This window comes from Piliocolobus tephrosceles, chromosome 13 (assembly GCF_002776525.5).
Source record: "Piliocolobus tephrosceles isolate RC106 chromosome 13, ASM277652v3, whole genome shotgun sequence".
NCBI classification, from domain to species: Eukaryota; Metazoa; Chordata; class Mammalia; order Primates; family Cercopithecidae; genus Piliocolobus; species Piliocolobus tephrosceles.
The window spans coordinates 7,340,414-7,355,550 of record NC_045446.1 but is presented as its reverse complement, the minus strand read 5'-3'; the positions used below and the strand labels follow the sequence as shown (position 1 = coordinate 7,355,550).

The following is a 15,137-nucleotide window of genomic DNA, read 5'->3' as shown; positions in this document are numbered from 1 at the left end:
TTAAGTTGTACCAAACATACATTTAGAAAATAAGACAGGCTGGGCGCAGTGGCTCACGCCTGTAATCCCAGCACTTTGGGAGGCCAAGGTGGGAGGATCACCTGAGGTCAGGAGTTTGAGACCAGCCTGACCAACATGGAGAAACCCTGTCTCTACTAAAAATACAAAAAATTAGCTGGGTGTGGTGGTACATGCCTGTAATCCCAGCTACTTGGGAGGGTGAGGCAGGAGAATGGCTTGAACCCGGGAGGTGGAGGCTGTAGTGAGCCAAGATCGCACCACTGTACTCCAGCCTGGTGACAGAGCAAGACCCTGGCTCCAAAAAAAAAAAAAAAAAAAGATTAGCTGGGTGTTGTGGCAGGCATCCGTAACCCCACCTACTTAGGAAGCTGAGACAGGAGAATCGCTTGAACCCAGGAGGTAGAGGTTGCAGAGAGCCGAGATCGCACCACAGCACTCCAGCCTGGGCAAGACACTGTCTCAAACGGGGAAAAAAAAAGAGGCTGAGAAATTTAGAGGAACAGCATAGGACTGTAACATTTAGAACCATCCTGGTTAGCCACTTACTAGCTTTGTCATTATGGGCAAGTTACATAACCTCCTTGTGCCTCAGTTTTCTCATTTGTGAAGAGGAAATAGTAACACTTCGCGTTGTTAGGAAGACTAAAATGAGAAAATTTATTTTAAGTAATTCCTGTAGTGCCTGGAACATAGAGGGTACTGAAGGCTTCTGTTTATGTTTTTGACTGCTTCATCTCCTTTCCCCATATCTTCAGCCTCAATCTGTCCCCTAAGCATCAAATCCATTCTCCATACAGCAATCAGAGTAATTAAAAAATATAAAAGTAGATTGCATCATTCCCCTTCTTAGCATTGAAACTGAAAAATTTACACCTCATCATAAACTGCAAGACTGAATGATCTGGCTCATTTCTGCCTCTCCAAACATTATATATTAAACTATTATTTCCTCAACTCACTTGTACTCCAGCCACATTGGACTAGTTTCTGTTCCTTGACACACACAAAGCCCTTTCTCTTCTTTGAGGCTTTGTACTTGTTCCCTTTACTTGGGATATTTCTCCCCTCGTTTTTTGTGTTAACTGGTTGGTCCACTTCTACTTCTATATTTCAGCTTAAATGTCCTCTCTTCCGGGAGGCCTTCCGTGACAACCCTACCTAAGTAGTTTACCTCATTACTAGGCTTATTTCTTTTATAGCACCTATCATATTCTTCAGGAATTTTTTTTTGTGGGGGAGGGTGTATTTGTTTGTTTATTCTTTCCTAATTAGAATGTAAGCTCCAGCTGGGCCCAGTGGCTCATGCCGGTAATCTCAGCACTTTGGAAGGTCGAGGTGGGTGAACAGCCTGAGGTCAGGGGTTTGAGACCAGGCTGGCCAACATGGTGAAACCCTGTCTCTACTAAAAATTAGCCAGGCGAGGTGGTGGGTGCCTGTGATCCCAGCTATTTGGGAGGCTAAGGCAGAAAAATCGCTTGAACCTGGGAGGTAGAGGTTGCACTGAGCCAAGATTCGCCACTGCACTCCAGTTTGGGCGACAGAATGAGACTCCATCTCAGAAAAAAAAAAAAAGAAAAAGAAAAATGTTAGCTCCATGAGGAAAGGAATATACTTTTTCTTAATCACTTCTATATTTCCAGAGCCCAGCACAATGTCTGGCATATAGCAGGTGTTTAATAAATACAAGGCATACTTCATTTTATTTGTTTATTTTTTTTGAGACGGCATCTCACTCTTGTTGCCCAGGCTGGAGTGCAATGGCATGATTTGGCTCACTGCAACCTCCACCTCCCAGACTCAAGCAATTCTCTTGCCTCAGCCTCCCAAGTAGCTAGGATTACAGGTGCCCGCCACCACACCCAGCTAATTTTTTATTTTTAGTACAGATGGGGTTTCACCATATTGGCCAGGCTGGTCTCAAACTCCTGACCTCAGGTGGTCCTCCCACCTTGGCCTCCCAAAGTGTTGGGACTACAGGTGTGAACCACCGTGCCCAGCCCCTAGTCATGCTTTCAAAGAGATATTTGCCCAGCCCAGCCTGGGAGACTGCAAGCCTGTGGAGGTTGGTCAGGTGGTTGCCCATCTTCTTGATGAGTCTCACTTCTTCATCTAGTAAGTGACTCTCCAGGAAGTCACCGAGATGGGGGTCTGTGTAGGCAGAACCTAGGGCATGAAAATCCAAAAGGGCCTCGTTCAGGTTTTTCTACATGGCTGTGTTGGATTCCATGGTATCCAGGGTTTTACCCTACTCATCTTGAGATGGCTTATGAATGTCCTGGAATAGAATGTGGCTGCCATGCTGGCTTTGCAACTTCAAGAGATGCTCTACACCCTTACACTGCTCAGCCAATTTGTGGAAGAAGTGGCCCACGCCTTCTAGAGCCACATCATTGCGGTCAAAATAGAAGCCCAGAATGAGAGAGATGTAGGAGGCCTACAGATACAAATTGACCAAGCGATTGACAGCTGCCTCCAACTTGATGAAATAATTCTGATAAGTCTAGTTGGCAAGAAGGAGCTAACCACAAAAACAGTGTTGGCTGGTCCCAGAAGCAGGAGATGGCCGAGAAGATGATCCTAGAGGTTGCAAGTGGAGAGGAGATTGGAGGGCAGTTGGAGGCCGGAAGAGAGGGACTCCCTGGGTTTGTTCCATCCAAGTACTATTGAAGCAAGAGACAGATGTGTGGGACTGTCACATGCACTGCCAGAACATCCATGAATAGCCCATGGTTCAAGGAGTAATTTCAACTTTAAAGACTTATTATTTAATTAATAAATTTTATAAGACTATAGCTGCCATAGATAGTGTGTAGAGTCAATTGAAAACCTGAAAAGGAGTCACCATTCTAGATGTCATTAAGAGCATTTGTCATTCATCGGAGGAGGTCAAAACATCAACATTAACAGGAGTTTGGAAGAAGTTGATTCCAACCCTTATGGATGACTTTGAGGGGTTCAAGACTTCAGTGGAAGACTTAACTGCAAATGTGGCCTGGCCAGTAAGTGGTATTTTTTTTTTTTTAAGAATTTCATTTTCCAACGGTTTCTTGCTAGTATTTGAAATGCAATTGATGTTTATATATTTTTCAAGCTTGCTAAACTAGCCTGGGAAACATAGCAAGGCCCATATCTACAAAACATTTCTAGAAGTTAGTTGGGCATGGTGCTGCATGCCTATAGTCCTAGCTAGGGAGGCTGAATCACGAGGATTGATTGAACCCAGGAGTTGGAGGGTGCAGTGAGCTATAATTTTGCCACTGCACTCCAGCCTGGGAGACAGAGCAAGACCCTATCTCAAAAAATAAAAATCTTGGCCGGGCACCGTGGCTCATGCCTATAATCTCAGCACTTTAGGAGGCTAAGGCGGGCAGATCATCTGAGGTCAGGAGTTTGAGACCAGCCTTGCCAACATGGCGAAACCCCGTCTCTACTAAAAAATACAAAAATAGCTGGGTGTGGTGTTGCATGCCTGTCTTCCCAGTTACTCCAAAGGCTAAGGCAGCAGAATCAGTTGAACCTGGGAGGTGGAGGTTGCAGTGAGCCAAGATCATGCCACTGCACTCCAGCCTGTATTGTTGGATTTGATTTGCCATAATTTTATTAAGAATTTTTGCATCTATGTTCACAAAGGATATGTGTAATTTTCTTTTCTTGTAATGTTTTTGTCTCGTTTTGGTACAAGTAATGCTGGCCTCATAGAATTACTTTGGACATATTCTTTGTTCTTCAATTGCCTAGAAGAGTTTGTAGAAGATATTATTTCTTCCTTAAATATTTGGTACAATTTCTTCCTTAAATATTTGGTGCAAATCATCAAGGAAGCCATCTGGGCCTGATTTTTTCCTTCCTGGGAAATATTTTAACTATAAATTCAATTTCTTTAATAATTATATGGTTGGTCTCTCTCTCTTTTTGAGACATGGTCTCTGTCGTCCAGGCGCGAGTACAGTGGGGCGATTTCAGCTTGTTGCAGCTTTGACCTCCCTGGCTCAAGCAATCCTCCTGCCTCAGACTCAGGACTATAGGCATGCACCACCATACCTGGTTTGTATTTTTTGTAGAGACAGAGTCTCACTGTGTTGCCCAGGCTGGTCTGGAACTCCTGGACTCAAGTGATCCGCTTGCCTCAGCCTCTTAAAGTGCTGGGATTATAGGTGTGTGCCGCTGCACCTGGCTTCTTTTTTTCCTTGGTAAGTATGGGTAATTTGTGTCAAGGAATTTGTCCATTTTATCTAAGTTATTGAGTTTATTGGCATAAAATTGTTCATAATTTTCCTTGCTATCTTTCTAATGTTTGTAGAATCTCTAGGAATATCTCGTTTCTTACTCCTGGTATTGGTTATTTATGTCTTCTCTTTTATTTTCCTTGATTAGTCTGGCTAGAACCAGGTTCTTCCTGTTGTTTTCTATTTCATTCATTTACACTCTGATCTTTTATTCTTTCTTTTGCTTGTTTGGGGTCTTACTTGCTCTTCTGTTTCTAGTTTTATAAAGTGAAAGCCGCAATCATTGATTAGAGACAATTCTTTTCTACACTGAAGTCATAATGACATTTTATGTAATTTTTTCTTTTTTTTTTTGACACAGAGTGTCACTCTGTTGCTCAGGCTGGAGTGCAATGGTGCTATCTCAGTTCACTGCAACCTCTGCCTCCCAGGTTCAAGCAATTCTCCTGCCTCAGCCTCCCGAGTAGCTGGGATTACAGGCCCCCACCACCAAGCCCAGCTAATTTTTATATTTTTAGTAGAGATGGGGTTTCACCATGTTGGCCAGGCTGGTCTCAATCTCCTGACCTCAGGTGATCCACCTGCCTTAGCCTCCCAAAGTGCTGGGATTATAGGTGTGAGCCACCATTCCCAGCCTGTATAATTTCTTTAATAGTGCTAAAGTTTTAAAATTGTATATATTATTACATCTAGTGAATCTGGAGTTTATTTATTTTTGTTTTGCTTTGCTAACCAGCTGACTTCGTAATGGAGTTTATTTTTATTTATGATGTAAGTTAGGAATCTAAATCCTTTTCCAAATAGATTGCTACTTGTCCCAACTCAGTTTATTATTGAATAGTACTTTACCCAGTAATTTATATTATTATTTTGTCATATACTAAGATTCTATATGTGCTTGGGTCTGTTTCTGGGTAATCTAGTATTTATCTCTGTGCCTGGGCCAGTATTGTAGAGTTGTATTTCCTAAAGCTTTAGAATAAATCTTGCTATATGGTAGGGCAAATATCTCCTCCTTGTTTTTCTTTTTCAGAATAGTCTTTGGTTTTTTTTGTTTTTTTTTTTTTTGACAGAGTCTTGCTTTGTCACCCAGGATGGAGTGCAGTGGACGATCTCAGCTCACTGCAAGCTCCGCCTCCCGGGTTCACGCCATTCTGCTGCCTCAGCCTCCTGAGTAACTGGGACTACAGGCGCCCACCACCGCGCCCAGCTAATTTTTTTTTTTTATTTTTAGTAGAGACGGGGTTTCACTGTGTTAGCCAGGATGGTCTCGATATGCTGACCTCGTGATCCGCCCGCCTCGGCCTCCCAAAATGCCGGGATTACAGGCATGAGTCACTGCGCCTGGCCTTGTCTTTGGTTTTTAAAACCTTTACTCTTGCCTATGAGTTTTATAATGAGTTAAGTTCTAGGCTGGGCATGGGGACTCACGCCTGTAATCCCAGTGCTTTGGGAGGCCGAGGCCGGCAGATCACAGGAGGTGGGAGTTAGTGACCAGCCTGGCTAACATGGTGAAACCCCGTCTCTACTAAAAATACAAAAATTAGCCGGGCGTAGAGGCACATGCCTGTAATCTCAGCTACTCCGGAAGCTGAAGTGAGAGAATCACTTGAACCCAGGAGTCAGAGGTTGCAGTGAGCCAAGATCGTGCCAATGCACTCCTGTCTGGGTGACAGAATAAGACTCCGTCTCAAAAAAAGAAAACAAAAAAAAAACTCCACAAAAAATCTTGTGATTTTGATTGCTATTAAATGGAATTATAGATTAATTTGGTGGCTATGAACATTTTTAGTATTGTTTTTGTGAGATGATATAGCTTGTCATTTATTTAGATTTTCTTTTAAAAAATGTTATTTAATTTTAGTTGTCACAATTATGAGATAGGCACTATAATCTCCAGTATATAGATTCTATAGGAGAATAAGGGGCTCAACCAAGAGCAAATGGCTATAAGCCAAAGTCTGCCTGACTTTAGAGACCATTTTGCCTGTTATTTATTCAAAATATTGTCTCCTCTTCTTCTGGGAGAATTATACTTTTTGCCCTATCAGTATAAGGCTGGGTCATGTAATTTGCCAGGGTCAATGAAATGTGAGTGGAAGTGACATGTGTTGCCCTCCAGGAGAAGCTTTAAGAGTCTATGTGTATTTTGCTGGTAGCTTCTTTTCCTTTGCCATAAGGCTAGGATGTCTCAGATGAGGGGATATTTCTTTAGCTGGGGTCTTGCTTGGATGTGGCTCTTGTTGGATTTGAGTTCACTTGTGGTTCTGCAACCTCTTAACTGGCTTCTGGAGTTCTCACAAAAGATAATTTGATATGACTGTTGAGTTGATTTTTCTGTAGGGGAAATGAGGGCCTGGGGCTTCCTATCCCACCGTCTTACTATGTCATTCCTATTTAGATCTTTTACGTGAACACTTTTAAATTCTTTTCATAATGGTCTTAGATATATTTTGTTATATTTATTTCTATAGCCTTATAGTTTTTGTTGCTATTATGAATGGTATTCATTTTTTCAACCCTACTTAATCCCTCATTAATTTGGATAATTTGTGGATTCTTTTGGATCCTTTATATGGGCACTCAAAGCATCTCTAAATTATGACAACTCCATCTTTTCCTTTTCAATCCTTATATAGCTTACCTTTTTTTTTTTTGAGACAGAGTCTCACTCTGTTACCCAGGCTGGAGTGCAGTGGCGTGATCTCGGCTCACTACAATCTCCGCCTCCCAGATTCAAGTGACTCTCCCACCTCAGCCTCCTGAGTAGCTGAGACTACAGGCATGCACCACCATGCCTGGGTAACTTGTGTATTTTTAGTAGAGACAGGATTTCACCATGTTGGCCAGCCTGATCACGAACTCCTGACCTCAAGTGATCTGCCTGCCTCGGCCTCCCAAATTGCTGGAACTACAGGAATGAGCCACCATGCCTGGCATATGGCTTACTTCTTTTCCTTGTCATATTGTACTGGATAGAATAGTACTAGTATTAAATAGAATAGCAAGGGTAATATTAGGCATCTGTGTCTTGTTTTCCTTAAACAAGGAAGGATTATTTAAAAGTCTATCATTGGCCGGGACCAGTGGCTCATGCCTGTAATCCCAGCACTTTGGGAGGTCAAGATTGGAGGATCATTTGAGACTAAGAGTTCGAGACCAGCCTGGTCAACACAGAAAGTCCTCATTTCTTAAAAGAAAAAAAATTATTATTAAGTATATTTGCGATAGTTTTTGTACCTGCTCCTGTTAAGTTTAGGAAATTCTTTTCTATCCCTAATTTGCCAGCAGTGTTTGTTATGAATAAGTGCTGTATTTCCTAAAATGCTTTTTCTAGGCCAGGCACAGTGGCTTATGCTAGTAATCACAGCAGTTTGGGAGGCCAAAATGGGAGGATCACTTGACGCTGGTAGTACAAGACCAGCCTGGGCAGCATGGCAAGACCCAGTCTCTACAAAAGAAATACAAAAATTAACTGAGCGTGGTGGTGCGCACTTATAGTGTCCCAGCTTCTTGGGAGCCTGGGACAGAAGGATAGTTTGGCCCCAAGAGATGGAGAGGCTGCACTGAGCCAGCATCATGCCCATCATGTTTTTTTAATACTGTTGTAATCACAGTAATCACAATATATATAATGTCCTATGTCTTTTTTTACTTAACATAAGAATTTTTCATGTTATGACATAGTCTTCTAGTCATTATTTTAATGGCTAAATTATCCATCAAGATGTATCATAAATTAACCATTTTTCTATTAATAGATATTTAGATTTGTTCTTTTTTTCCCCCATTATTATGAATAGCAGGATAGTTATAGTGGCTAGGAGATTATACTGTGTGGTCTTGAGCAAGTTTTTGATCTTTTGAAAGCACCTACCTCATAAAATTGTTTTGAGGATTAAGTGAAGTAATATGTATAATGCATGTAGTGCAGTGGTTATTCTGAATACATGGTTCTCAATAAGTGCTAATTAATATCACTGGAATGAATATCTTAATGCGTATAGCCTTTTACTATATTGAAAATTTTAGGATTAATTTTCTGAGATAGAATTAACTTGATCAAAGTTTGTGTACATTTTTATGGCCCTGAAATTGCTTTGTAAAAAGTCATGTCAGCCAGGTGTGGTGGCTCATGCCTGTAATCCCAGCACTTTGGGAGGCTGACATGGGCGGATCACTTGAGGTCAGGATTTCAAGACCAGCCTGCTAACATGGTGAAACCCCATGTCTACTAAAAATACAAAAAAATAGCATGTAGTCCCAGCTACTCGGGAGGCTGAGGCAAGGGAATCACTTGAATCTGGGAGGTGGAGGTTGCAGTGAGCCGAGATCGCACCACTGCACTCCAACCTGGGCATCAAAGCAAGACTCCATCCCCCCAAAAAAAGTTGTGTCATGTTATGCTAAAATTTGTAGTAAAGTTACCAACTTCACCATACTTTACTGGCATTGGGAATTTCAATTACTTAAAATATTTAAGCTAATTTACAAGTTAATGAGATGGTTAAAAGTTTTAATTATATTTATCTGAACCTTTTAATAAGTGTTTACCACCTCTATTTTCTGTTTTCTGAACTTTGTGTCTTTTCTTTCTTTCTTTTCTTTTCTTCCTTCCTTTTTTTTTTTTTTTTTTTTTTTTTTAGAGACAGTCTCAAACTCCTGGGCTCAAGTGATTCTCCTGCCTCAGTCTCCCAAATTGCTGGGATTACAGGCTTGAGCCACTGCAGGGACAAACTTATAGGATGAAATTATTTAGGATGAATTCAGTCATTAGCTTGATACCATGATGTACAAATCCCTGAATTTCAATTTCATTGTTACAATGCCATTGTTTCAAGATGCTCAGTTGGCTATGGAAAGATAGGTCATCTATTCCAGCTACTCAGGGGGGATCTTTTGAGCCCAAGAGGTCAAGGCTACAGTGAGCCGCGATCACAGCACTGCACTTTGGCCCGGGCAACAAAGTGAGACTGTCTCAAAAAATAAAATGTAAAGTTTATATGGAAAGAAAAAGACCCAGAATAGCCAACTCAATATTGAAGAATAAAGTCAGAGGACTGGCACCACCTGACTTCAAGACTAATAAAGCTACAGTAGTTAAGACACTGGTATTGGCAAGAGAATAGGTAAATACTTTTTTTTTTGCTCAATTTTGAGTATTTTAAAATATTCAAATACATATAATTCCCTACCTTATGAGATTATTTTTGCGCTGAAAAGTTAGCTGTCAAGAACAATTCAAGGAAAAAATAGTCTTTTATATTCACTTATTTATGATTTCTGGTGCTCTTCATTTCTTCCTGTATAGCTGGGTTTCCATCTTCAGCCTGAAGAAAATCCTTTAGCAAATCTTCTAGCAACAGATTATTTCATCTTCTATCTTAAAATGCCTTTACTTTAACTTCATTTTAAAGGATATTGCACTGGAATATCTGGCTTGATAGTTTTCTCCTTTTTAACATTTTGAAAGATATTGTCAATTGTCTTCTGTGCTTTATTTATTTATTTATTTATATATTTTTTGGAGACAGGGTCTCACTCTCTCACCCAGGCTGGAGTGCAGTGGCACAATCTCGGCTCACTGCAACCTCTGCCTCCCGGGTTCAAGCCATTCTTGTGCCTCAGCCTCCTGAGTAGCACTGGGGTTACAGACATGCACCAGCACACTTGGCTAATTTTTATATTTTTAGTAGAGACAGGGTTTTGCCATGTTAACCAGGCTGGTCTTGTACTCATGGCCTCAAGTGATCCACCTACTTTGGCCTCCTGAAGTGCTGGGATTATAGGCGTGAGCCACCACGCCTGGACCTGGCCTTTATTATTTATGGTAAGAAGTCAGCTGTGATTCATATTATACCTCCACTGTATATAATGTGTGCTTTTCCTCTAGCTTCTTTAAATATCTTTATCTTTGGTTTTTATCGTTTTGACTATTCTATACCTAGATGTGATTTTCTTTGCATTTATCCTCCTTGGGGTTTGCTGAGCTTTTCACATCTTAATATTTTTCATGAAATTTTAGGGAATTTTGTCCGTGGTTTCTCAATGTTTTTCTTGTCCTATTCTCATTTTATTCTCCTGTCCTCCTTCTGGGACTCCCATTACACATATTTTAGACTGGCTGATATTTTCCTATAGGTTTCTAAGACTTTATTCATTTTTCTTCAGTCTTTTCTTCTTTATTCTCCAGATTGGATAGTTTTTGTTATTTGTCTTCAGTGATTTTGCTGACTCTTCTGTTACCTCTAATCTGCTATTAAACCTATCCAATGAATTCTTCATTTCAATGATTTAACTTTTCAGTTATAGAATTTCTTTTTGGTTCTTTCTGTATAGTGTTAATTTATCTGCTGACATTTCCTATCAGTTCACTCATTAAGGCTGCCTTTTAAGCCTTTGAACATATTTATAATAGATTCTTTAAAGTCTTTCCTAAATGTAATATCTGTACTATATCAGGTTCTGTTTCTTTTCTTTTTTCAGAGACAGGGTCTCACTCTGTCAGCAGGCTGAAAAGTGCAGTGGCACAGTCATAGCTCCTGCAGCCTAAAACTCTTGGGCTCAAGTGATCCTTCCATCTCAGCCTCTTGAGTAGCTAGGACCACAGGCATGTACCACCACACCCGGCTAATTTTTAATTTGTTTTGTAGAGACAAGAGTCTTGCCATGTTGCCTAGGCTAGTCTCAAATTCCTGGCCTCAAGCGATCCTCCTGCCTTGGCCCCCCAAGTGCTGGGATTATAGGCATGAACCTGGCCCTCAGGTTCTGTTTCTATTAGTTGCTTTTTTTTCCCCCTTGACTGTGGGTTATCATTTCCTATTTCTTTGCATATTTAGTAAATTTTTATTTTATACTGGACAATATGATCATATTCTATATTATGTTATCTGTCTCTGGAGAGTATTAATTTTTGTTCTAGTAGGCTATGCACCTTGACCTTGTGCAGGCTTGTTTTTATGCATTTTAAAGGGTAGGTTTGTAGAAAGCCAATGCATTTTTCAAACTCTTCTAATTTGATACCATTTAGCCTCCAAACTCTGTCTCTTCTGTGGATTTTGTCAACGCATGGCCTTAGACTTTTTTCGGGTGGGTCTAGAGCAGATCTTCATCTACAGTATGGTTTTCATTACTAGAACGTTATCTGTGGGGCATCTCAGCTAGACACTAGCAGTTTTAACAAGGTCTCCCCATTTCTAGCTAGGCCTGAAGGCCAACATTTTTCAGCACTGGAAAGTCTTGCTAGTATCTTGTTACATTCTCAACTCCATAGCACCTGCTCTTTGGGGAATCGTATGTAGTCTCACTCTCTGCATGGATAGTCCAGACCTTGGCCAAGGACTCATGGGGAGCTCCTACACATACTTTAGTACCCTACTCTGTGCAGCTCCCTCTTCTCCAGTGCCCTGCCCTGCAGATTCCAGGTACTTTCACAACTCCAAAATCTATTCTCTGCCTCCTCAGCTTAGTGGGACCACTGTCCTCTGCTTGGGTTCCACGTCCCAGTTCTGTAGATAGGAAAATTTCCCCAGGCAGACACCCAGGGCAATCACAGGACTAACCTGGTGACTTTCCCTTCTCTCAAGGGATTGTAACCTTGTGCTATCTGTTGCCCAATGCCTGAAAACAATTGTCTCATATATTTTATCCAGTTTTATAGTAGTTTTTGGTTTGAGGGCTCATTTGGTTATTTCATTAATGCTGGGAGGAGAAGCCCCAGTACGTGGTTTTGCCATGTGTTCATAATGTCATCTGATTGAAAATTTTCTATCTATTTCATCTTTAACAGTTGAAGACCTATGTGAAGAGGTAGCTTGATACTGATAATAATCTCTCATTCTTTCTCCTTGTCCCCACATGATCTCAGCAAAAACGTAAACTCATGTTTAAATGGACATGGTGGTTTGTTTAGTGGTTATTTGAGTGAGGACTTGTAGTTGGTAAACATTTTAAGTCTCTCATTTTGTAATGGTAGTTTGGCTCTCTTAAAAGTTCAGATTTGGCTGGGTGAGGTGGCTCATGCCTGTAATCCCAGCACTCTGGGAGGCTGAAGCAGGAAGATCTCTCGAGACCAGCCTGGGCAACATAGTGAGACCCTGTATCTACAAAAAATTACAAAAATTTCTGTAAGCAGTTTAATATAAAGAAAAAAAATTAGCTGGGCATTGTGTACACCTGTAGTTCTAGCGAGTCGGGAGGCTGAGGCAGGAGGATCCTTTGATCCCAGGAGTTGGAGGCCGCAGTGAGCTATGATCACACCACTGCACATAGCCTGGGCCACAGAACATGATCCTGTCTTGGATAGACAGACAGATAGATGATTGATTGATTGATTGATTCATTGATTGATAGATAGATAGAGTAAGTAAAAGAGTCCAGATTCAAAGTTATTTCAGATCTTTGAAGATAGTACTGGATTATCTTCTGGCATTTAGCATTGCTAACTCATGGAGTGTTTTTGCTAATTTAATTTTTTTTTTGGTAGCTTGTAGGGTTTTCTGCGTATCCTTGTTATTTTGGATTTCATTGTGATGTGTTAACTATGTGCTTTTTAAATTTTTGCTTTTGCCTTGTTTTTTAGAAATTTATCGTGCTTGAAGTTTGGTAAAATTGTTCAAATAGCACTTATATCTGTCTTTGTTTTATATTTCTCAGTCATTATTTCTTCTGGATCTATTTTTAATATCTCTTGCCTTTTCTTCTTTTAATTGATATAAAATTAATATACCATAAACACAACCATTTTAAAGTATACAATTTAGTGGTTTTAGTATATATTCAGCATTGTATAACTAAAATTTTTTTGGCAGGGTCTCACTCTGTCACCCAGGTAGGAGTGCAGTGGCTTGGTCATGGTTCACTGCAGCCTTGACCTCCTGGGCTGAGGTAATCCTCCCACTTCAGCCCTCCGAGTAGTTGGGACTAGAGCTGTGCACCACCACACCTAGTTAATTTTTTGGTATTTTTTTATAGAGATGGGGTTTCGCCACATTGGCCAGGGTAGTCTCAAACTCCTGGGCTCAAGTGATCCTCCCGCCTTGGCCTCCCAAAGTGCTGGGACTATAGGCATCAGCCACTGCTTCTTGCCTGTATAACTGTTATCACTATCCAATTCCAGTACATTTTCATCCTGAAAAAGAAACCGTGTACTCATTAGCAGTCACTCTGCTTACTTTCATTCTCTATGCCTTGGCAAACACTAATCTACTTTCTGTCTCTGTCGATTTGCTTATTTTGGACATCTCATATAAATGGAATCATACAATATGTAGCATTTTGTGTGTGGGTTCTTTAAGTATTATGTTTTCAAGGTTTATCCATGTTGTTTCATATCACAGTACTTCATTTCTTTTTATGGCTGAATACTCCCCATTTGGTTAAGCCATTCATCATTTGATGGACATTTGGGTTGTTTCTACTTTTAGCCATTATGAGTAATCCTGCTGTGAGCATTCATGTACTAATTTTTCTTTTAAATTTGCTCTTTTACTGTGTCCAGTCTAACCATCCATAGAGTTTTAATTTCAAACACTGTATCTTTAATTTCTAAGATTTCTTTTCTCTTTTTCTTTCTTTCTTTTTTTTTTTTGAGAGTCTCGCTCTGTCACCCAGGCTGGAGTGCAATGGCGCAATCTCACCTCACTGCAACCTCCACCTCCCAGGTTCTAGCAATGCTCCTGCCTCAGCCTCCCAAGTAGCTGGGATTACAGGCGCCTGCCACCACACCTGGCTAATTTTTAAAATATTTTTAATAGAGACGGGGTTTCACCACGTTGTCCAGGCTGGTCTCGAACTCCTGACCTCAGGTGATCCACCAGCCTTGGCCTCCCAAAGTGCTGGAATTACAGGCATGAGCCACCATGCCTGGCCAATTTCTAAGATTTCCTTTTTTTTTTTTTTTTTTGAGGCAGAGTCTCGCTCTGTCACGCAGGCTGGGGTGCAGTGGCGCAATCTCAGCTCACTGCAAGCTCCGCCTCCCGGGTTCACGCCATTCTCCTGTCCCCGCCTCCTGAGTAGCTATGATTACAGGCACCCGCCAGTAGTCCCTAAGATCCCGATTTTAGGCGGATCACCTAGAGGCATGGTGGTGCATGCCTCTAATCCCAGCTACTTGGGTGGCTGAGGCATAAGCATAGCTTGAACCCAGGAGGCAGATGTTGTAGTGAGCCAAGATAGCACCATTGCACTCCAGCCTGGGTGACAGTGTAAGACTCCGACTCAAAAAAAAAAAAAAAAGGTTCATGCCTGAGAGTCATTCTTGAATTTTTCAGCCCTCAGCTCTAAATTAGTTCATGTACTAGACTTGTGTTTATTACATAATGAGTTGATTAATTAAAAAATACAAGAATATCAGAACTATCAGTTCTGAAGCTTTCAGGCATTAAACATGACCTTGTGGAAATTAACAGAAAATAAAAATTGATTTAGCAAATGTAAAATATTGAAAAGATGAGGTTAACTGTCCTAATCTCATAAAGTAATTCTAAATGTTCAAGCAATTTGCTGATGCATAGCCATTTCCAGTCATATTTTAAATCTTGTAGATAATCTTTTCATTAGAGAAAAGCCTTCTTGTCTCACCAGTTTAATAAACAAATCCAGAAATCCTGGTTCTTACCCACACTGCTTGTTTGACTTTGTTTCCATTTCTTCTCACACAGAAATACAGTCCACACTGCCCGGAATCTCTGCAAAGCTGACTTGGACTTCAGAGGAAGGCAGCTATCCTCAGGATATGACAGGGGTAACACCCTTCCAGATGACTTTTGAGGCAGGTTTTGTTGTGGTCTTATAAATTACTAATGATTTTATTCTTATTTTTCTGCAAATCTAATAACAGGAAAGAAAAGCCTAGGTCCCTCAAAGTTCCAAGCTGAAATGAAATAAGGC

General features: G+C 40.8%; 2 protein-coding genes across 3 annotated transcripts in view; one reads left to right on the top strand and one right to left on the bottom strand.

Moving 5' to 3' along the window:
- Nucleotides 1-15,137, bottom strand: part of LOC111533669 (pyruvate carboxylase, mitochondrial-like) — a 1,148,173-nt gene that overhangs the window by 968,604 nt on the left and 164,432 nt on the right. The gene's annotated exons all lie outside the window — the stretch shown is intronic.
- Nucleotides 1-15,137, top strand: part of RCE1 (Ras converting CAAX endopeptidase 1) — a 92,025-nt gene that overhangs the window by 24,115 nt on the left and 52,773 nt on the right. For both annotated transcript variants that reach the window (XM_031933912.1, XM_023186309.3), the window contains exon 3: nucleotides 14,909-15,018. Coding sequence is in view for 1 of the 2 variants with exons in the window: in XM_023186309.3 (XP_023042077.2) it covers nucleotides 14,983-15,018 (36 nt within the window). In the remaining variant the exon portion in view is untranslated. The remainder of the gene's footprint in view (nucleotides 1-14,908; nucleotides 15,019-15,137) is intronic.